At 41.3% G+C, this 22,485-nt stretch overlaps 1 protein-coding gene across 3 annotated transcripts; it reads right to left on the reverse strand.

Annotated features, from left to right (window-relative positions):
* Positions 1 to 811: 811 nt before the first annotated feature.
* bub1 (BUB1 mitotic checkpoint serine/threonine kinase) lies at positions 812 to 22,341 on the reverse strand. Of its 3 annotated transcripts, none has more exons than XM_058756083.1 (25): positions 22,121 to 22,341; positions 21,430 to 21,489; positions 21,204 to 21,345; positions 20,919 to 21,115; positions 19,393 to 19,439; positions 19,187 to 19,302; positions 18,326 to 18,366; positions 18,018 to 18,193; positions 16,610 to 16,740; positions 15,708 to 15,967; positions 12,484 to 12,524; positions 12,277 to 12,393; positions 12,073 to 12,174; positions 10,995 to 11,076; positions 10,839 to 10,908; positions 10,567 to 10,741; positions 10,410 to 10,482; positions 8,409 to 9,241; positions 7,805 to 7,954; positions 6,315 to 6,415; positions 5,325 to 5,486; positions 3,560 to 3,717; positions 3,304 to 3,481; positions 1,994 to 2,100; positions 816 to 1,906 (listed from the first exon to the last, which is right to left on the reverse strand). In XM_058756083.1, the coding sequence occupies exons 1-25, from the start codon at positions 22,141 to 22,143 to the stop codon at positions 1,711 to 1,713; spliced, it is 3,738 nt and encodes a 1,245-aa protein (XP_058612066.1). In that variant the 5' UTR covers positions 22,144 to 22,341; the 3' UTR covers positions 816 to 1,710. The 3 variants fall into 3 exon arrangements, with proteins under 3 accessions (XP_058612068.1, XP_058612066.1, XP_058612067.1); XM_058756084.1 differs by having other exon boundaries at positions 820 to 1,906; positions 19,220 to 19,302; positions 22,121 to 22,340; XM_058756085.1 differs by lacking the exon at positions 12,277 to 12,393 and having other exon boundaries at positions 812 to 1,906.
* Between the last annotated feature and the right edge of the window lie 144 nt (positions 22,342 to 22,485).

The following is a 22,485-nucleotide window of genomic DNA, read 5'->3' on the forward strand; positions in this document are numbered from 1 at the left end:
TAAATTCTTCAAACAGTGGCACAAGAGGATGTGATGCTGGTCCTTCAAGAGTCACTCTCAGCTTATCTGTCCATAAAGCCTATACAAAATCAGTCTTCATGTATTTCACAACACTTCAGCATGTTATTTTTATTAAGTGAGGGTTATTTTTTAGCATTTTTTACCCAAGCAAGGTCTCTGAGAACCTGACACATTGCCCTTCTGGAGCCTCCAGGAAGGTTGCAGTTCTGGAAAATGGTGGCGCTGGAGACTAAATGATTCCTGATGGTTTCACAGCTAATTCTTCACCTTAATTCTTAATTCTTTTGCAGTTAACGTGTCTTTTCTTCTCCACCTGTTTTTTCTGACCCTGCTGACTCGATGAGCATTTCGCTGCCCAATGATCATGCCTTAACTTTGATTTATTTTATTGTATTATTGCATTAGTATTGCATCCTTCTCATGGGCATTTAATATATATATATATATATATATATATATTTTTTTTTTTTACTTTTACTCTGAGTTCAATCTCTTTTTTGGCTCATTTTATCTGTAAAAGAAAACCTGCCTAATAATTCAGCACACCTGAAATAAGGAGTTTTTGACTTTCAACCTTCATGGACAATTATATATAACTTAGAAATGATTAAATACAAAATCAATAGTAGTTATTAAGATTGATGTGGTTTGGAATTCGTAAAATGTTCTTGGAAAAAAAATATGATCACAATATCAACTTTCCTAATAATTCTGCACACAGTGTACTAATTAAAAAGGTGGAATGTGTTTGTATATGCTGCCAATTATAGTTTTTAGAAAGAAAATTGGAATCGGCAGGTCACACTCTGGAAATTGGAATTGGCCAGGAAACATGCAATCAGTGCATCTCTATAAATAGCACGTTAGTAATTCTTAATCCAAATGAAGTTTTCGCTAAATTTGGCTCACTTATGTTCTGGCAAAAAAAAAAATAAAAATAGCAGGGCTTGTTCGGCTGGTACCGCTGTAATACCACAAAGCATGAAATTAGCTTTATGCAATTGGTGGGCTTGTTTTGTCTCCATAATTGCTGCTTGTTCTGGTAAAATGTATTGTGTGAACACGCATATATATGGGTCTGTATCTGTACGGGAGTGCATGCGGCTCCTGAGAGCTAAAGCCCCGGGGCCTCGGTCATTCACAGCCGCTCTGAAGAGATCCGGATCACACTCCTGGACATGATCTCACCCATAGAAAACTACACATTACTGCTACACATTAAATTCAGACATTTATTGGACTATTAAACATAGGCTACAATACTACAATACAGTTAAACCAACCTAATCTTTTTTTACAGTTTCATTTATTTGACCACCAGTTAACAGGCCACCTTCGATGGGAGTGTGCTTTTGGATAATTATCTTGTATAACTAATTATTTAATTACAAAGCGATCTACACTTGATTCAAGCATTTGTTTTTAACAAATAAAGCTGTCCTACAGCGTCATCTTGTGTGACACAGATGAACTGCAAGAAAACACAAGGGGGTTTGTAAACCAAGATTTATTGAAATATACAAAAGGCTTAATTTACTTTTTTTTTTTTTTACAATTTAAAATCTAGTAAAATGAAAGTAGCAATGAAAAACACTAATCAGTCTGTCATTCTACAGAGAGTGAGTGTTTGAATGCGGCTGAATGAAGCCCCGGTGTTGCCGGCAGACTGAAGCTTTGGGAGCCGGAGCATCATCTGCGAGAGGAGCGGGCCTCCAGGATCTGCACCACCAGCCTGTTTTTCAGACTGCGCAGTTTGCTGCTGTAATTCTGCTGTAGGACGGCGTCGAGTCGCAGGCGAAGGCTGCGCAGACACGGCAGAGAGCTGCAGTCCGGCACGTTCAGCAGCGTGTGGAAGAAGTCCTGCCACAGATCAGCGTGAACGTTCCTGACACACACAGAGAGAGAGAACCAACATTACGCTCGCCTCAAAACTGCGCTTCATCACTAGCCATCACATGATCCGGCATGTTACCTTTTGAAAACTCCATTGGTTCTCCAAACGTCACCTTCCTTTTTAACTTGCATGTATGTCCCAAACATCATACAGTGGACCGTTCCCGCAATGCCGAAATAATCGGTCTGTTAGAAAGCAGGATGACAGGCATGAGTCAAACAGAAACCAACCACACAGAAATACAGAGCGCGAATCTCATAAATCACTTTAAACCATGGACTGTCTGAATACTCGACTCTGATTGGCTGGCAGGTGTGCATTAAAAGCATGTAATGCACAGGTAGGTCCAACTTTAATCACCGTTCTCTATTAATGTGCTGCTTTCACTCACACAGAGATCGCACTGCACACACAAACACGTCAACGCTGCCCTGACACTTATTAATAGCTTTGATACTGAATGTGAATACGTTATATTTCTCAGCAACGAGAGGGTTCTTTGCCTTCATGTCATGCATTAAATGAGCAATTATCACACTCGTAGACATGAAATATGGCTGCAATCACAGCGTGCCGATATACAGCCATCTCACATCTACAAGTGTTTGATGGCACAAGTGTGTAAATGCATTAAAAAAAAAGAAAGTGTCTTTAAAAGCCCTCTTTTGTGTGAACTGCATTTATGAATTTAGCAGACGCTTTTATCCAAAGCAACTTACAGTGCATTCAGGCTATACATTTTCTTTTTAAATCAGTATGTGTGTTCCCTAGGAATTGAACCCATGACCTTTTGCGCTGTTTACGCAATGCTCTACCACTGAGCCGCAGTAGGAACTACCTCCTTCCGCCACGGACTCAAAGCTGAGCCCAAGCCTCTGTTACTAACACCGTGTCTACACCGGACGCAACAGTTAAAGGCTGTCTACACTGGACGCAACAAAGCGACCATTGAAAATCATTTGAAATTTGTGTCAGCACGTCATAAATAGAACGAGGCATCAGTTTACTGTCCTGACAGAGGATCTGGGAGTCTGCCATGACACTCGCTGTAAGTAGCAGCACAAGCGGAGTGATACGATTACAAACGGTGGAGGAGCTGTTATCACCAATATCGCACTCTTACCAGCCAATCAGATTCGAGGACCAGAAATAACTTTTGTTTACATTTAATGCACAGCTAGCCATAATTTTAAATTTTTATGATTTAATCAATCATTATTGTTCCATCAACTCACAAAGCTGCAGCAGTTCTTTCATTAACCCCAGTCTGGACTACAGTTTGCAAATCTAGCCAGCACTGGGTATCAGAACAAGAGCCTGTGAGTCACGATGCACACTGAGAACACAGAGCTGATTTACAGCAGCACAGCACAGGTAATGGTGCTCACCTGATAGGTCCAGGGTCGGCCACTCAGCATCTCCACACACTGGAAGCCTGAAGTCATGCACTTGGCAGTGAACGCAGTGCCTTCTGGGAAGAGCGTCATGTCGATGCTCTGCCCCAGATCAATCAGAGCCAGGCCGTGCTCCAGGTGATCCTGCTGGAAGCAGTCGTTCTCCAGGAACCTGAGCGGGAGCAACAGCACACGTCATTCAGCCTGACCGCCGGCCGCACTCCTGCAGTGCATGCTGGGAAACACGTACCTCTCTCCCAGTAGGAAGTTGTCGGGCTTGATGTCGGCGTGTATGATCCTGGCCTGATGCAGCTGCTCCACCATGTGCAGGATGCAGACGGTGAAGTACAGCACCAGAGGCTGCGGCATCACCTTCTCGCTGCGGCTCTTGTACAGGTTTACAGCGTTCTGGAGGACGAGACGAGACAGGACAACACCACCGGTCAGGGACATTCGCTTGTGTTCGCTCTAACAGTGCTTGTGTTTTCCTGCTGTCGTGATGAGCAGCCCTGCATGCACTGATCCAGAAAACACTTTTAAAAGTCAGGCTCTCTCATAGACCCAGGTTTTTAAGACTCGTGGCTCATCAAAAAAAAAGCAGCAGTTGTTTAGAGGATGAAATAAAATTAGAAATATCTTGATTTTTGGTTGTTTAGCTTATTTCAATGCTTGTTTTGTCTTATCTGAAATCATTTTAATCATCTTGAGAGCCCTGGTTGAGAACTGTGGCTCTACGGTACTCACTGATTTTGTGGGGAACCATCCTCTAAAGAGTACACACATTCATGAGCAGCCAAATATCAAAACACAACCTTTTTGGCTACATCAAAATATTACGTGAATATAGGGGTGGGCGATATGAGTCATTTTATATCATGATAGTTATTTTTGCTTTCAACACGGCTTTAAATTTCTTCTTATTAAAGTTACAAAAAGCAGTGAGAGATTTTCTCTGACGGTTGTCTGATTAGCATGACAGACAGACAGCAGGAATATTAGGCAGCTTCCCCTTTAAGACCGAACATCTAGATCCAATGGAACTTGTTACTGTTAGACATGCGCTTTCTTTCTCAGCTGTTTACTTTCACTTGAGACCTAAATGACTGTTTGCCAGGATACTTACAAAGATGGACATTTTGTTTTTAACTGTTCAAGGACAATCAAGCAAAAATAATAATTTAAGGTCAGGAATTCGATACTTGTTTTAAAATAAAAATTTCAATTACGCCTATCAATTCCTGTGTGCGCATTTTTTTTTTTTTTTTTTTTAAGTTGACTAAAAGGGGCTGTTAAAAATATGTCTTTGAATCATTCATTCAAGAGATTCATTTAAAAATACTGATTCATCCAGTAATAAATCAATTAAATCTTGAGAGAGCCACTGAATCATTCCATGAGGTTCTGTCTAGTTGTCTAATATTTTTTCTCTTCAGAATTGAGAGAGAACTACAACCTTCTTTAAAAAAAAAAAAATTCTCAATTTATCCAGAATCATGCAGCTCTATTTTGCACACAAACAGCTCTTAATTGAGCCGGCTGATTTTTCTTCATGGTATTCAGCAGCAATTAAATATTTTGCAAAAAGAGAGACAGAATAAATACATTTAATATCTAAATGTCTGATTTTTTTTTTAACCACATTGGAATCAAACGGAATTGATAAGAATTGGAATTGATCAAATTCAAACAACACCCAATCCTAATTATTTAGTGCTGTTGTTCGCATTAAAATAGCTTAAAATCACTTGTTTTTAAACCGCAATACTTAATGTGTGCAAACTGTGATTTGTGAACATCGTTGTGACCACGGCGCACAGCAACCTGACGTAAGAGCACAACGGCGATAAAGACGACAGTCCAAAACCTCTACCGGTTGATAAGTTGCTACCAGTTAACCGTGTTTGCCGGTGTATCTCCCACCCCTACGTGAACACACCATGTTCTTTAAAAGCCTGTGCTCTTTACTGGCCAGTCAAACTGGAGGTTGATCTGAGGACAGTGAAAGCGTGCCTCACCAGCAGCGTGCCACAGTTGTGCAGCTCTCCGATCAGCACGCTGCCGTTGGTGAAGAGGTGGCCGGAGTATATGGTGTTGAACAGGTGCCGCACACCGGGCTGCAGACGCGTGTTCAGCTGGCTGTCGATGTAAAACTCCCACGGGTTCGCTGGCTTCTGCACCTATCAGGAACAAACAGAAGCTATAGCTGCTATCTGATCACAAGAAAAGATGCTACTCGATTGATTTCTACCAACGCAGAACATCATGCTGTAACCGTGAGTTTAGGGCTGTATTTACACTGCATGGTGCAAGTGACCCAGTTATGTCATTGAAAAGTGAGTTTTTATTTTGTTTTTTTGCATTGTGCGGTACAGACATACCTGTAACAAATTAAACCTCTCTAGTTGAGTAGCAGAGTATTCATTTAGTTGAAATGTATTGCTTCTGAAATCACGCTGAACGGTGGCTCGTGCACAGACAACCAATGAAACCACAAAATAAAATGCACACAAACATGTCCCTGCCCTTCATATACAATCACTGATCAACGCATTTGGTTTTAATGAGCAAGAAACCAGAAGCTGTAACATGCTTAAATATCTACCACATGAGTATTATTCCACTCGCAATCTTTCAGCAGAGCTGCGTACATCACTGTCCTGAAGAATCTGTACTAAATTATTTTGATGTATAGATGCAACTATTGTATTAAAATCATTTCTATATGAATTACATGTCAATAAATAAACTCAATGTACTATCGTGATGTCATATGCTATTTTTGGTTTGTTTCACCAAGTGCAGTGTAAAATGCACACATCAGATACGCGTCACTTTAAAAAAAAAAAAAAAAATCTGATATAGTCACAACATGGGAATTGTTCATCAAGACCTGCAGTGTAAATGTGATGTTTGTGCTCGCTCATTTGCAGTCACTACAAATAATTTACAGGTGTTTTCTGAGGTCACTAGCACCTGCGGATCAGATGTGTGTGTGCTCTCATTACCTTCAGGAAGAGTTTGTGTGTGCTCGTGAGGTTGGTGGCCTGGTACACCGTGGCAAACGCTCCCTGTCCAAGAACACAGTCCACTCGCAGAGACTCTCCGGCTGAGGGAGACACAGGGACATTCACTCAAGCATTATGTGAGGAGAGCCGTGTAGCACTCAGATCTGATTGGACAGAGACTCAGAACGTTTCATCTGGATCAGAATGATCTGGAAATCCCATGTTTTGTTATCCAGGATCAGGAAACCCATCTTACTTTTGTGCCGGTTTTTCAAAGCAAAATTGGATTGGATCACCCTGATCCAGATACACACTTTTTCAGATTTCCAGATCTGGGTTACTAGTGCTCTACGGAGCCCCTAAAGGGACATGCTGATGGAGGAAAAAATGTTTTGCATTGCATTTACACACATAACTACTTCTGACTGGTCCAACACTGATGATCAGATCAGCGATTTAAAAAAATAAATAAAAATAAAAAAATAAAATTTTAAATGTAAAATAATATTTTGGTTTGATATCGACAGCTGTTTGGGGATATGGAGATACATCACGTTACAAATGTTGTATTTTTTGGACCAGTTTTAAAGTTATATGACATTTTTGTTCCTGAAATCCACCCTTCTGCTGGGATCAGAATAATACAGTTTGTTTTTTTGGATCATAAGTATCCCAATCTTACTAAAACATTTTGAACAAAGGATTTAATCCAGATCAAAACCAAGATTGGATTCTGAATTCAGAATCCTTTTTCTCTTTTGAAAAACCCATTTTCAAGGTTTGATCCAATCCGATGGCCAGAATCCAATCAGATCACTTTTGAACAACTGGCCCCTGGAGATCAGAGAAAACAACAACAACAACAACCAACAAGAGCTGTGGTTCCACCAGCCACCAGCGGCTAAACGGATCACAAAACTCACAATTTGGATCATATTGTGGTTTTTGAGTCCGGGATTGGATCGTTTTTAGGATCAGCAAGAAAAACTCTGAACACCTTGATTAATTAAGTTGGTTCAACTGTGTTTGCTTTCCATTTATTACTTAAAGAACACTTGAAGTACTGCTTCAATACCACAGCAAAAACTACTAGCCTAAAAAAAACCAGAACAAATTACAAGCATAGATAAATAACAACGAAGTTGATTAACGAAGATAAATATGAAGCAGCACAACGGTTTTCAACATTGATTATAAATCAGCATATTACGATTGATTTCTGAAGATCATGTGACACTGAAGACTGGAGTAATGATGCTGAAAATACAGCTGCGTCACAGAAATAAATTAGTTTAAAGTATATTAAAATAGAAAACTTATTTTAAATTGCAAAATATTTCACAAAATTTGTTTTTTCCTGTACTTTTGATCAAATATATACAGTCTTGATTGGCATAAGAAATCTTACTGATCCCAAGCTTTTGAATGGCAGACTTTAAAACAGATCAAAACATGAAGCCGCTCATAAAAGTGATGTGCGCCACTCGTACCGATCTGGACAGTCATCTTGGGCGTGATGGTGGGCAGGCGGCCGCTCCAGACGGTGAGGTTGGGATGGGAGGAGAGAGGAGGCTGCAGGCCGGACAGCAGAGACACCATCAGCTCCTCATCCCAGGGGTCAGACAGCAGCTGGACACAGCCTGCACAAACAAGCACACGATGAGCACCTCGCAGGACACACGCCACACACACCTGAGCACTGCGCCATTCTGGACCGATTCAGAATCACCATCTCCTGTCTCAAACAGAGATCACGATTCTCAACTCCACTAAATAATGTCTCATTTACTAGAAGTCAGTGTTTATATCTGAACTATAAACTTTCATCCCAGTATTTGTGTGATAATATGAATGACTGTAAAACAGAACTAATGTGATGTAGTTGAAAAGACTGTGAAGCCGTTTCTTACCTAAACATGCTGACTGCTCTCTGTGTCAGCGGCAGCGCGAACAGATTTGAATGTTCTGATCTTTTTTAAAGGTTTAACACACAGGCGAATCGTTGTCGTTTAGAAATGAGATTGCATGTGTGTCTGAATGGAGATGGCGATCTTTAACGATTAATCGTGCATCTGTAGTGCGAGTCACTCGTACCTGCTCTGGATGTGTCCATGGGGCTCGAGGGAGCCTCTGCGGTCCTGGAGCTCTGCGCTTCACTCGGCCGCTGAGGGCTGCTGAACCAGTCTAGACCCGGTGCCGGGGCCGGACTCATGGGCTCCCCCTGAGCCGGTTCAGGGGCTTGCTTTGGACTCATCAGGAGAGACTCGTGCAGCGCCTGCAGCGCTTTCAGCCCTGATTTGCGCCGCTGGAGCGGTTTTTTGGGAAGCAGAACATCTCCCTCCTCGAGAGCGGAGAGCACATCTAAATCCTGGTCTGCCACGAGCTCGGGGCCCACCGCCCACAGCAGGTCCGTCTCAGGAGCGGTCTCAGGGCTCTGGTAGATGGTCCAGGCGGCCTGGGTGACTCCAGAGACCGCAGGAGGACTCTTCATGACGTCGAGATCTGCTTCTGCTGCGAGAGTCGAGTTGCTGGTCTGGAACCAGTGCGGTTCCGGACTCATGGGGACATCCTGGTTCTCCTCCGATGGCTTCTTCCCCGACTGGCGCCTGTGAAAGGAGCTGTTGGGCAGGAGGAGAGCACCAGCTGCGTCTGGATCCCGCGGAGCGTCCGTCTCTTTCTCTGGGCTCTGATAAACGCTCCAGCTCGGCCTGGTGCTGCTCCTCAGGGCCGTGTGCTCGGGGAAGGACAGGGCAGCCAGGGGGTGTCTGCTGCTGCTGCAGGAGCTTTGGCTGAGCTGGGCCAGAGAAAGCCCTTGGCTCGGCTGAGCTAACGACACCCCTTCCCCAACAATAGTGCCCTGAGCGCGCATGCTGCACTCCGCCAGCTCTGATGGCTTCTCCTCCGCCGGACTCTGCTCCATGATCGGACTGCACGCAAACCAGACACCGGCCATCAGCTACAGCAGAACACAACACTAGCACTGCTATGATATTAGAGATGCACAGAAACGCTCATCTCAAACAGGCTGAAATCAAAGGCAGAGACAGTGACGTTTCATTGGCGTCTCTCCGATGCCGTTTTGGCTGTCAGTGTCTATTTTGTGCACACAACATGGATAAACTACAACAGGTAGATGTGTCCGCTGTGTGACACTAGTGCTGGATTCATTCAAAGAAACAGAACAACTTACTGAAATGAATCATCTCATGTAATCGCTCAGTGTTTCAACCACAGAAAGATCTCAATAAACAGCGTGAGATCAATAATGTCACATTTACCTCAGGAAAGACATTCAATGACCATAAACTCAATAGTTTGCTAGAAAATAATAACTCTAGAGAGAGGATTTTGATAAATATATGCATGCACTATATTTACACATTATATTTTCACTTTACTTGTTCATTTAATGTATGTTTGAATAAATCTGTCATGAAAACAAGTTATTACAGCCACTGTTTAAATGTTTATATTTCAACAACACACTGAAGTAGAAACATAATTGCGTTATTAGAAAGTTGATAAAAACTTGGGTTTTGTCCGCACAAGTTTTATTAGAGCATTTATTATTAAATAGATTTGTTCATTAATTTAACTGATTAATAAATAACATTTATTTTTGCTTTCAGCCCAGAATTTTCATTTCATTCCATCATTATATGATCTGTTGTTAATTCAGTGGATGCAGTCATCATAGAACAAAAAAGTAAAAAAAAATTCCGAGACTAATTCTGTGCAGAAATGTTTAGCACAGCACACTACTTAAACATTCTACAGCATCCACCTTATTTTTAACATAAAAATGGACAAAAACGGGCATTTGCAAGGATTCCGGTGCCATCCGCCAAACAGTCCTTCATGCTGCTTGAGGTTCTATCTGTTGCTATATTTTAAATGATCAAACACACTGGTTTGTAGCACAAATAGTTGTGCGATTATCTTTTTGCTAAACAAAGCCAACCACTATTATCCATCTCACAAATTCACAGGAAACAGCTTATTTCCTACTCGCAAAATAAGGCAGATACGCTACACTACAGACCATATCCAAGTCTTCTGTATGCGTGAAATGCTTGAGTTCAGTGAGGATGATACCTGAGTTTGGTGGGCTGTCGCATGTACGGGTTTTCCTCCGAGCCGCTGATGGCCCCGACCCCTGCAGCTTCCTCTGAGAGAGCACAGTCTCAGATCAACACAGAGCACTCAAGAGTAGCAGGTTAATAAGGCGGTGTGATATGCAGCAGCTGAATACCTCGGTCCTGCTCCATGTCCCATGAGTGTGGCGCGTGAGGGTGGAGCGGCGTGGACACCAGATGAGCGGACAGGGCGAAGTCACGGGTGTGGTTGGGACACGGGCCTACAGAGACGTTACGCGCTCCCCACATGGTACTCTCATCCGTCATAGACTCTGCGCTGACCGGAGTGTCCTAATAAAGACAAACAGCGTCAAGGCGGCAGCACAGACTGGCAAACATCAGCGTGATTACTGGCCTCTATGACTCTACAGCGGAGAACAGAGCTTACATTGGCTTTGGACACTGGGATCTCCATCAGTACTCGGCTCTGCGGCGGTTCGCTGCGGTCCTGGTCAGAACTGAAGGACAGATGGAGAGAACACGGTCAGAGCACTGTCTTACAGAAAGCATTCACATCTGTGCATGAGCGAAGGCCTCATCTCACCCTCCATTCTCCTGCTCATCTTTGTCCTGGTAAATCATGAATGGAGTCGTGCTGGGAGCTTTAACACATGAGGGGGCGCTGCCTGAACAACACAACACAATCAGTTATAACCAGCAGGACTAACTTAGTTCCTCAAGCAGTAGGGATGTAACGAACCACGAGCCGGCTGAAAATCGATTCAAACGTGACGATTCAAATCAGTTTATGCCAAACAAATCGCACCACCTGCTGGCAGAGAGTGAACCTGCATCTCATTCAGCTCGTCTGCTGCTTCCTTCTGATGTGTTTTATATATAGTTACACAAAACTGAAGTCAGACCGTTCTGTTTTTGCTTCAGATTTTGAAACGATACAATCTAATTCATATTAAAAACAGCTCATGCTGCATGTACGCTGCATCTTAGTTTGGATGATGATTAAAATGCAGTGGTTGCCTCATTTTAAATGGAAAGAGCACAGACAAAGCCTTAGTTTGTTTTATTTGTGTAACTTATTTGATTTGAGGTTTGTTTTAAAATTTCAATTTAGTTGTTATATTTCAATTTCACAAAGAAACGTGCAGCAATAGCCTAATAGAAGGACACCTTCTCATTTACTGTATAATGTCTTCAATCTCATTTTGTTAAAAAAAAAAAAACGTGAGAAAATTGAATCGTGAGTTGAGTGAATCGTTATATTCCTATCCAGCAGGAAAAAGGTTGCAAAATACAAACATTTGGTCACAGTCTGGAGCTCTGGACCATACTTACTAAAAATAAATTGTAAAATCTGTGTGTGTGTGTGTGTGTGTGTTTTGTGACAGGACATAGATGTGTATAATGACAAAGGTATGACAGGTATTACAAGGAGAAGGTGACTTTTCAGGACATTACTCCATGTCCCCACTTTTCAAAACGCTTATAAATCACACAGAATGGAGTGTATTGAAAATCTGAAATAGCAGAAAGTCTCCTGTAAGGGGTAGGTTTAGGTGTAGGGCAATAGCACCTACAGTAAGTACAGTATAAAAACCATTACGCCTATGGGATGTCCCCACTTTTCACAAAAACGAACGTGTGTGTGTGAGAACAGGACATACTGATTCTGCAGCTCTTCTCAAAACTGTCCTCCGGCAGAACGAAGCTGTTGAACATGGTCTCTTGGAGCAGGGTGGGAGCCTGAAACATGTCCATGATCACACCTACAGAACAACACACATCAACCACACGGAAACACAGCGTGATCTCAGGCGCACGCGTGTGTGTGTGTGTGTGTGTGTGTGTGTGAGTGAGAGTGTTCTTACCCAAAGCCTCCCGTGTGTTCACAGTGGGAGAAGGAAGAGCTCGGGATGGTGTGGCGTGAGCGAAACCCAGAGATGTGTTTGGAGTGACATGGGAGTGACTGAACCCACTACATGATGCTGAGAGAGAGAGAGAGAGAGAGAGAGAGTGTGAGCGAGAGCACAAACAGCAGCTCTAGGGTCAGTGTGTTCATGAGGAGACATACTCACTGTCTGCAATCACATCCGCGTCTCCCCGAGCACACGCTTCACTACAGACAGAGAAACACACGTTACTACTCCAGCAGCAGATCATCACAAGAGTTCGGGCTTCAGTCCAAGTACTCTTATACTTTCACACAAAGTGCATTCATTCATTTCATAAAAAAACATTTAAAAAAATAAATAAAATTTCACATATTCGAATGCAATAGACGGTTTCAACGGCAACAACAAACGTTACAGCAAAGTCCATCTACGCAACAGTGCGTTCCGAATCACCCTCTGAAGGGCACTTTGGAGTGAAAACAATCATGACCGCCATATTGAAGGGTCGTTCCAAACCAAAGTGCTCAAAACTGGCCACTAATAAGGGCCCTACGAAATGAAGGAATTCGAAGGGTACTGATGGACACTACGGGCCCCATGATCCTTTGCATGTTGACGGCGTCTCCATGTGACAAGGGTATGATATAAAAACACCCGCACCGGGTTTTGATTTTGAAACGTGCAGTGCTCATGTTTACTTCGTAACATGAGTAACACCCAACACTGGTTGAATGCCAGTTTGCAGTTAGTTGTGGGGGATTTCTCTCTACTGGATTCACCGCCGACACCCTAGCATGAAGAAGTCTTTTATTTATTGAGGATGACGAGGATGAGGACGATCAATGGGACAAAACATGCCTAACAGCACGCGAGAGAGAGACTGCCTGAATGACTGAGCACGTCCTCCATCAGGTTAAGTCATATTCATTAAAAAAATTAATAGTTTGTATTGTCCTAAGAGTAATGTTGTGGTAATATCCTAACATCCTTTAAGTTTTTAGGGGTAGTGTACTCCGCCATGGCTCACGTCTGCACTGGTCAATGCATCAGGCTTGTTTGAGATGCGCCTCTTCTGTAATGTAGGGAGAGCAGGCGGCTGCAGTGAGGGGAGGAGTGAAATAAACACAGTCAAGACGGACAGTTCTGCCCTCTCGAAGTGGAACAGATACCAATGAGATCAAAGGCAGATATCGAGTCATTCTCACTCATGTGCTGTGCTGCTGATAAACATGATATCATTTCAGTTATGTTGCTTTTAAATGAATATAAATATGATTAACAAGACACTCAAAGTGCTTCCTATTTAATTCCATACGAAATGTGTATTTATCATCCATTTTTAGTTTAATACAAACATATTTTAGATTAGAAATATGACAACAATCACATCTCACACAGAGATCGCACTGTCATAGTGTTTGGAAATATTTAGGGCTGTGCGATATGACGATATATATCGGATGGACGAAATAAAAAGTCTATCATTTCATATTATGTTCTATCGTTTATTTCGTGGTGTGGCAAAATACATTGTTTCCGGTAATACTTTTAATAATTTGGATGAGTGCGATCTTTACACACCACCACGGACGTGAAGCGGAGACAGAACCAGGTGGAGAACGACCAGAACAAAACGAGGAGCTCGTTCCTAAACGAGGGACTACATCTGTAGCATGGACACGCGTTTTTAAGCACTGCAGTTTTAAAACAACCGATTTTAAGCCATTGAAACACAAACAACAGAGCTATATGCGTGCGCCGTCTCCGTTTCTGTGAGAGGACCGCGCTTTTTTTTTTTTTGCCGCTTTATTGACTTTGAACGATTACATAAACACACTTATATGCGTCAGAATCCCCATCTTGGCAAGTATCCTCAAAGACAGCGATTTAGGTCTTAAGAGAGAGGAAACAGCTAAAAGAGAAAATGCATATGTAACAATATATTGGATCCGCACGGTCTTAAAGGGGAAGCTGTCCAATATTCGTTCTGTCTGCCATTCATATTAATCATAGCACATTGCTAGAAAATCTCTCACTGCTCTTGACTAAATCACTTTTGTAACTTTAATAAGAAGAAATAATAATAATAAATAATGTCATATTATATATATATATATATATATATATATATATATATATATATATATATATATATATATATATAATTAACACAGTGAAGACTAATTAATTTACACAATGTATGTAGCGTTTCTTATTTATTGTAGTTTTTTTGTCCTATTGCTTGCAATTATTATTAGTTTCTTATACTTATTTCATCACTGACTGTTTATTTATTTTCAGTGAGCTTGAGTTTTTTTGTTTTTTTTTCTATTTTTAGGCTTGTATTAGTTTGATATTGACATTGGTGACAAGGATTATAAAAATTCTATGGTATCAAACATTTTAATATCATAAAAACCTTTTTAAAAGAAAAAAAATTACTATACTGTGATATATATCATCGTGATATAAAATTAATCATATCGTGATATAAGATTTTGGTTATATCGCCCACCCCTAGGAATATTAATGCATAATTTAAACACAAAAAAAAAAAAATCACATGAAATAAAACTTTAGAAGAGAACGCAGTATCACGTTTGTCTGAACCAATGAGCATTAAGCTGTGTTGTCAGTTGTTTCCATCATGCTTTTGATCAGCACAGTCGGTGGAGAGCAATCCGACACAGCCGCCTCGCCGTCGCCAGAGTTTTTTGGTGCACATCAGCATGACATCAGAGCAAGTCGGACGTAACTCGGACACTTTTTTTAACCGGCATGCCGAATTTAACTGCGTTTGTGGTCGGCACCACTAGCAAACACAGACCGGGCCAGGTGCGTGCGCCTAATAAATCCCTAATTAAGACTATGTTGCAAGACTAAGTTACTGAGCAGTACAGCCAAACTCCCCTATTTTCCCATTTAAATTTTGTATTTTTTTTTTTTAAATAGAGCCCTACAATTTGTAGCACAATTTATAATTTTGTGATCTGAACAGTCCTTCTGTTGTCAAACGGTGAACAAACACTTGTTTTATAATCTAAGGTTCATAAGGTATACCTTGGTAATGTAGAACATGACCTAGACTCATAAGTTATATAATTTTTCCCCACAGCCCTTTAATTTGCTCATTGTTCGGAGGACAACACTGATGTGACAACTCTTCCACTCGAGGAAGTGTTATTACGGATTATGGATTCTGACGGCACCCATTCACTGCAGAGGATCCATTGCTGAGCAAGTGATAGAATGACACATTTCTCCAAATATGATGAACAAACAGCCCATTTACATCTGGGATGGCCTGAAGGTGAGGACCTTTTAATGTAATTTTTAATTTTTGGATGAACCGTTCCATGAGCCGTGAAGCGAGTCAGTGCAGATGATGTGGTGTGGTTGGCACTCACGGCGCGGTGTTGTCGCTCTGGATCAGGGACGTGCTGTGGCATGGCACTGCTGTGCTCTCTGGCGCTCGGTCCATCTGTCCCAGCAGACTCTCGCAGGCTGCACTGGGTAACGAAGCCGTCAGTGGATGGCTTGACTCGGCTACACTGTTGTCCCGTGTCCCAGCATGCCCTGCGGAGAGCTCCGTCTGGAGCTGCAGTCCTGTCTGAGGCCTGGAGGACCACACCGGCTCAGGGGCTTCAACCTGGTGTAACGCCGCTCCCTGCACATTATCATAAAGACATTCAAAGTGTAATTACTTCTACACTCTCTGAAACAACTTCTGCTAATGAAACCGAGAACTACATGTGTGGAGGAAGAATTATTCAAGTCAACTTCATTTGTGTAGGGATGAAGATTTTCAGTCATGAGCTCCTAGAGATTTGGTTTGGTGCTCACACTGTGCCCCATTAAAGGGATAGTTCACCCAAAAATGAAAATTCTGTCATTAATTACTCACCCTCATGTCGTTCCAAACCCATAAGACCTTCGTTCATCTTCGGAATACAAATTAAGATATTTTTGATGAAATCCGAGCGCTCTCTGACCCTCCACAGATGGCAAGGACAGTCAGATTGTCGATGTTCTTACTACCTTTCTGAGCCTTGAACGTAGTGCCCTTGTTGTCTATGGAGGGTCAGAGAGCGCTCGGATTCCATTTTTAAAATATTTTTGTTGTTGTGTTTGTCATTAAAAATAATAAATGGTCAACAAACTAACCATTCATTGAAATCCACAGATCTTTTATTTTATTCATTCATAAGCCGCGCACATGACATGCAGTAATGTAATTGGTAACACGGTGGGAAACCTTCCTCACTTCCATCCCTACTGCAGGGTGTGTTAGTCAGAACGAGATATTTACCGTAAGAGAAGCCGCTGCTGGATTTCTCTGCTCTGCTGGCTGTAGAGTCACGTTCTTCTCCAGATCATCCAAGAGCTGCTTCATCTTCCTCACCTCCTCTTCCTCTTCCCAAAGCCTGTGCTGCTTCTCAGCTGATCAACAACAGACATTACAGCAACCAAATAAGAGATGGAAGAAAAGATCTGCACAGATACAGGTTCTAGTCTGTCCATGTGAGGTTCAGTGTGTAGCTAACTACAGGCGTAAGTTCCACTGAGCTCCATTTGTAAAGACAGAACTTGCGACCATAGTTGCTTTCGAAAAACCCACCCTGGAGTAGGAGACTAAACACCATTTAGATTTGACCCATCGGTAGTGTATGCAGTGCAATCTCTCACAACCAGTCAATAAAGTGCCCATCAACATTACAATAATCCACACATCAATAAACGTCTCGTGAAGACAAAAGCTGCATGTTTGTAAGAAACAAATCCATCATTAAAGTCCCCCTGTAGTCAAACATTGTATCCCTTAAAACTTATGTCAAAATGACATATTGAAATATTTTGTCTTGTGAAAATTTTCTCATGCCTTAGAATAGCTTGAATGTAACTCTACACCCTGCTCCATTTCATTTTTGGTTTTGTGCTGGTAATACTATTGGTATATTTTGCATGCGATCTCTAAGCTAATTTTTCCCTTGAGAAACCGGCGTAATACCGCACGTTGCATTTGTACAAATGGAGAGAGGGAGGCCTAATACATCACTGCTACATTACCATGATAACACCGACTAATAACAGTAATTGTGCAAATATCAAATTAGACAAATAATAAAAAAAAAATTTCTGGGAAAGCCTTTGGGAAACTACAGTTAAGGAGAAAATACTCAGCAATTCTGTTGATTAAAGGATTCACACATGGTTTCTCTAAAAGCATATTAAAAATACCACTTGGACAAATAAACAACACATTTGATTTTCACTACAGGGGGACTTTAAGATGTTTCTAACTAAAACAGAGTCCATAATCCATAATAATGCTTCCTCCAGTGAAAAAGTGTATCTGCTGTTGTCTCTCTCATCAAAAGCCAGCCACATATTTGTTTAGAGCTGTTTTGTCTTGTAAATGCTGCTTGATCTGCAGATTTCTCTCCTGATTCACACCAGAACACTTCTTCACTGGAGGAAGCGCTATTATGGATTATGGAGGTCTTGATGCTGGATTTGTTTCAGCTTTTGTCTTCTCCAGATGTTAACTGATGGACTGGAGTGGTGTGGATTATTGTGATGTTTTTATCAGCTGTTTGGACTCTCATTCTGACGGCACCCATTCACTGCAGAGCATCCATTGCTGAGACACTGATGCAGAGACACATTTCTACAAGTTGTTTGATCGATGCATGTGTAGCATGGGAAGGTCTTCTCACCCAGCTGGCGCTGTTTCTCCTGTTGGCTACGTTTAGCAAAGTAGCGTCTGGCTCTGATCTCCTCAAAAGACAGCTCGGATCCCTCACACTGCAGCTCATTCACACAGTACATGGACACACACTCCACGCTGTTACCGCCGGCCGTCCGGACCGGGTTATTCTCCGAGCGTGAGATTCTGAGAATGGGGATCATTTACAACACTGTCATCATCATCATCATCACTGCACAAACCTCTACTGAACCTCATTAGTGACAGTGCAGGGTGTGAGATGAACTATTGAACATGAATCCAGCATCAAACACTTACATGCGCACCATTTTAGGAGCAGGAGAGGACACTTCCAGATCCTGCAACAACAACAAACCTCACGCTTATTGAAATGCTGTGTTTAAATTGTAAACATTTTAATGATGGCAAAAAAAGTCTCATAAAATAAGCCAATGCAACTTATTTGTCTGGTTTGGTGAAAAATTAAAAGTAATTTATCAATTAGCAAAGATCTTGACTGCACTCACTGCTCTCCTGTGCACGACTGCATAAAAACAAAACGCACACTAGAGCATCAAGAAAGAGATCTCCATTAAAATAAAATAAAAAACATGCATGAAGTTTGTTCCTCAAGATGAAACACACATATTCTAGTGCAAATATCTAAAGCCTCTCAAATCAAGATAAATTTACTTTAAGCAAAATGATTAAATAAGATGCCTGTTTGATGGAAAATTTATCAAAAAAATGGGTTAATAATAAAGCAAATCAAATGAAATCAAGTTTTCATATGTCATTGCCAGATAATAGTTTTTATTTTAAGCATAAACTTACTTAATTTTGTTCAATTTCTCAGAAAACAAGACTTCATGTGTTCAGTTTAAACCTTGAGTGAGTAAATGTGTCTTGAATTAAGGATTTGTACTGGAAAACAAAACAAAAATACTGACCAAGATATGAATTTAAAACTTTGTGCTCTGATTTAAGCTAAATTTTTCTAAATTAAGACTTAAAGACTTGCTTTTTAGCTTCAGCTGACTAGCACTGAACAACATATTTTCCCACACCTCAGAACCCCCAGCGTACTATTCACCTCTGTTTGTTCCACACACATCAGCTAGTAATACAGCTTTGAATGACACGAGTAAATAGCAGATTTTTGATTGAACCGTTGATGACCTGGAGATCTGCAGTAGTAGACGGGAGCTGTACCTTGCGCTGGTCCTGAGCAGCGTCTCTCTGTCTGGGGTTCTGGTTCACCAGCTGCGAGTTCTGCAGAGGCTGCCGCACATGATCTGAGTTATTATATGAGACATCAGTGTACAGGTTACTCTCCTCGCTCACAGCATAACCAGTGACGGACCACAAGCACAAGCTACTCTTACCTGATGCTGCTGTCTGAGCGCTCACAGACATCTGGGCCTGCAAAACCCTGCAAACACAACACAGCTCAATAAGACACTTGGAGGGGCTCAGTATTTTTATTACTGAAAGATGCATGCATTTTAAAGGGATAGTTCAGCCTCATGTTGGTGCAAACCTGTATTGAGTTTCTTTGTTCTGTGGAACACAAAAGATGATATTTCAGGGCTCTACAGTGCGACCATTGAAAACTACTGCGTGCGACTATGAAAAAATATTTAAGAGCACCTGTGCAACTGACCCGATCAGCATATGTGTGTTTGCGCTGAGGGAGATTCAAAGGTTTCTAATGTACTTGTGTGTTATTGCAGCGTTGAGTAATGTATCACAGACGTATCCTCTTATTATAGCAAACAAAGTGTAGACCGAGTGTAAATAAGAGATTCACTGTGCAGTGTGGAGAGCTGCGTTGATTATAATGGAATTTTGTGAGAGTGACAGCTTGCAAATGTGATATTGATTTAATACAACAGTTCATTAAACAAGAAGTTAATATTAAGTGACTTATATTGTCTGACTACAACACCATTGCCTTATTTTGCTCTATTTCGTCAATGAAAATAGTTTCAGACAAAGTCACATCTGAGCCGCTGCGCATCTCCATTCAAACACAGCAGTGTTTCGTTTATGAATGAACTGCATTTTTAAATGAATCTATCGAGTCAATGATTCAATTCTCCATTCATAAAGACAGTCAGATGCTTCGTTCCTGAATGAATCGGCCGTTCGAACGAATCAAATAAATGAATGATTTACTGATAAAATCAGTGATTTGCCGCCACCAGCTGGCAGTTTTAATTTAATTTGTAAAGTATCTTTTGTTATTTAAATCATTTAATATTTCTATATTCAAAATTGTATATTTAAAACATTAACCTCAACATGAATTTAATTGCACTCCTGCGACCTCTGAGCCTCATTAAATGTCTGAAAATACACCTACAAGCCACTCTTGTGTTCTTCTGCGCCACCTCTGTAGTACAACTTTATTTCTTAAATACTGATTTAATTTTATTAGTAAATTATTCTACTTCTTATTCTGTTGTTTTAATTAAAAATGTTAAAAAGCTTATATTTTTTTTGAATTTGACAAAAGATGACATTTTTAATAAAGTTAGAAAAATGCCATTACAAAAGGTAAAAACAATTCCCTGCAAATCACTTTAAGGAGTCAAATATCACCTTGTAATAGGAAGGTTAATTTTTTTCTCAGAATTTGATTATTGATTAAAAGGTGCTTCTAAATTTTTTAAATTAGAAGCACAAGCACTCCTAAAAGAAAAAGTAAACGTAGAGCCCTGTATTTTGAAGAATATGAGTGACCAAACAGCGGATGGTAGCCACTACCTTCCAAAATATCTTTTGTGTTCAGCAGTAGAAAAAAACCGCTCACACAGCTTCAGACAGAATTTTTATACTTGGGTGAAGTGTTCCTTTAATAAACTCCTCAGCAGAGGCTGATGCTCCCGGGCCTTTCTGGCTCACTCACATGTACTGCTGCAGCACACTGTCCTGTGGCTGAGCCTTGTTCTCCTGAGCTCTCTGGTACACCATCTCAGCCTGGGACAGCTGACCTCTCTTCTCAAACTGATAGGCCCAGTCTACATAGAGTGCCGCCGTCTGCGTCCCCACGCCCCGGCCGTGCAGATAGCTGTACACCTCGATGGGATCGCTGCAGAAATTGGCCTGCACAGAGAGGCAGCACTGCGTTCATCTCCAAGAGCAAGTCACTAACTTCAAAGCAGTGACTGTGAGAGAATGCGAGTGAACCTACACATCTGATGCAGTGAGCGACGTATCGCGGGTCGTTGTGGTATCGCTCATCTTGAAGGAAGGTCTGCACCAGGCGCTCCAGCACCACAGACATGCCCTTCCCCTCTTCCAGCGACAGCTTGCTATCCAGAAACTGCACAAACCTGCCACAGCACAAACCAAGTGTGTGTAACGGGCAGAAACTGGGCTCGTTTTATAACCATCAAAGACATTAAAGATGTTCTTACTTATCCCAAGGATCTAACGGGTCATCTCCAGCATAGCCGCGCACACTCGCCTCAAAGGCCCTAGAAGTCAAACACATTACATTTACATTTAGCAGATGCTTTTATCCAAAGCAATGTACAAATGAGGACCCAACAAAAGGGTAATGATATGCAAGTGCTACAAGTAGTCTCAGTTAGACTAGCACAGTACACGTAACTTAGCAAGCTTTGTTTATAATATATATATATATATATATATATATATAGAGAGAGAGAGAGAGAAGGCTACTGTTAGAAGGCCTTTTTTTTTTTTTTTAGAAAACAATCAGTTAGAAAACTAATAGAGAGCAAGTTTTAGAGGGTCAAGTAAACAAATAGATAAAATATAATTGGAATAGAGAGTGCTAGAGTTAGAGGGTCAAATAAAGATGGAAGATGTGTGGTGGTGCACTCTTCATGTAATAAATCTTTACATAGCATATTGTAAACATTCAAACACTGTGTGAAGTAACGTTAGCAACAGCCAGCTACATATTAATTAGCTCTCATTACTGTACAAGTTTAGATAGAGAAGGAAATTACACAACTCTGTTAGAGAGATGGCACTATAAAACACCATGTGAGAAAAACAATAAACAAAGTGAAGGGGACCTACGGATCATAAACAATATCTTGGCTAATGCACTCTCTGACATGCTAGCATGCTACTTACTGAAAATAAGAGTTGATGTCCATGGTTTCTTCCTGTTGAACACAAAAAGTCCGAGGGTCAACGTTTACGGTTAAACTAGACTCATTTAAAACTCTTTAATAAAACTATTAACCCCTTATAGCTGAAGATACTGTCTTTTTTTAAACGCTAACTAGCCCCGCTCCGATAACTGCATATTTGCAACGACGGGTTGTTTTCAAATTTACCGCTTAGCCAAACATTATCCTTCATGAGGATCAAAGACCAATCAGAGTCCGACACAACATTGCGTCACATTAACCGCCCTTCGCGCCCCGCCCCAATGCTCTGGTTGGCTAAGAGCTTCGCACAAACGGCCTGCGATTGGACAGATAGGACGTCGATCA

The sequence above is a fragment of the Onychostoma macrolepis genome, chromosome 20, assembly GCF_012432095.1.
Source record: "Onychostoma macrolepis isolate SWU-2019 chromosome 20, ASM1243209v1, whole genome shotgun sequence".
Taxonomy (NCBI): domain Eukaryota; kingdom Metazoa; phylum Chordata; class Actinopteri; order Cypriniformes; family Cyprinidae; genus Onychostoma; species Onychostoma macrolepis.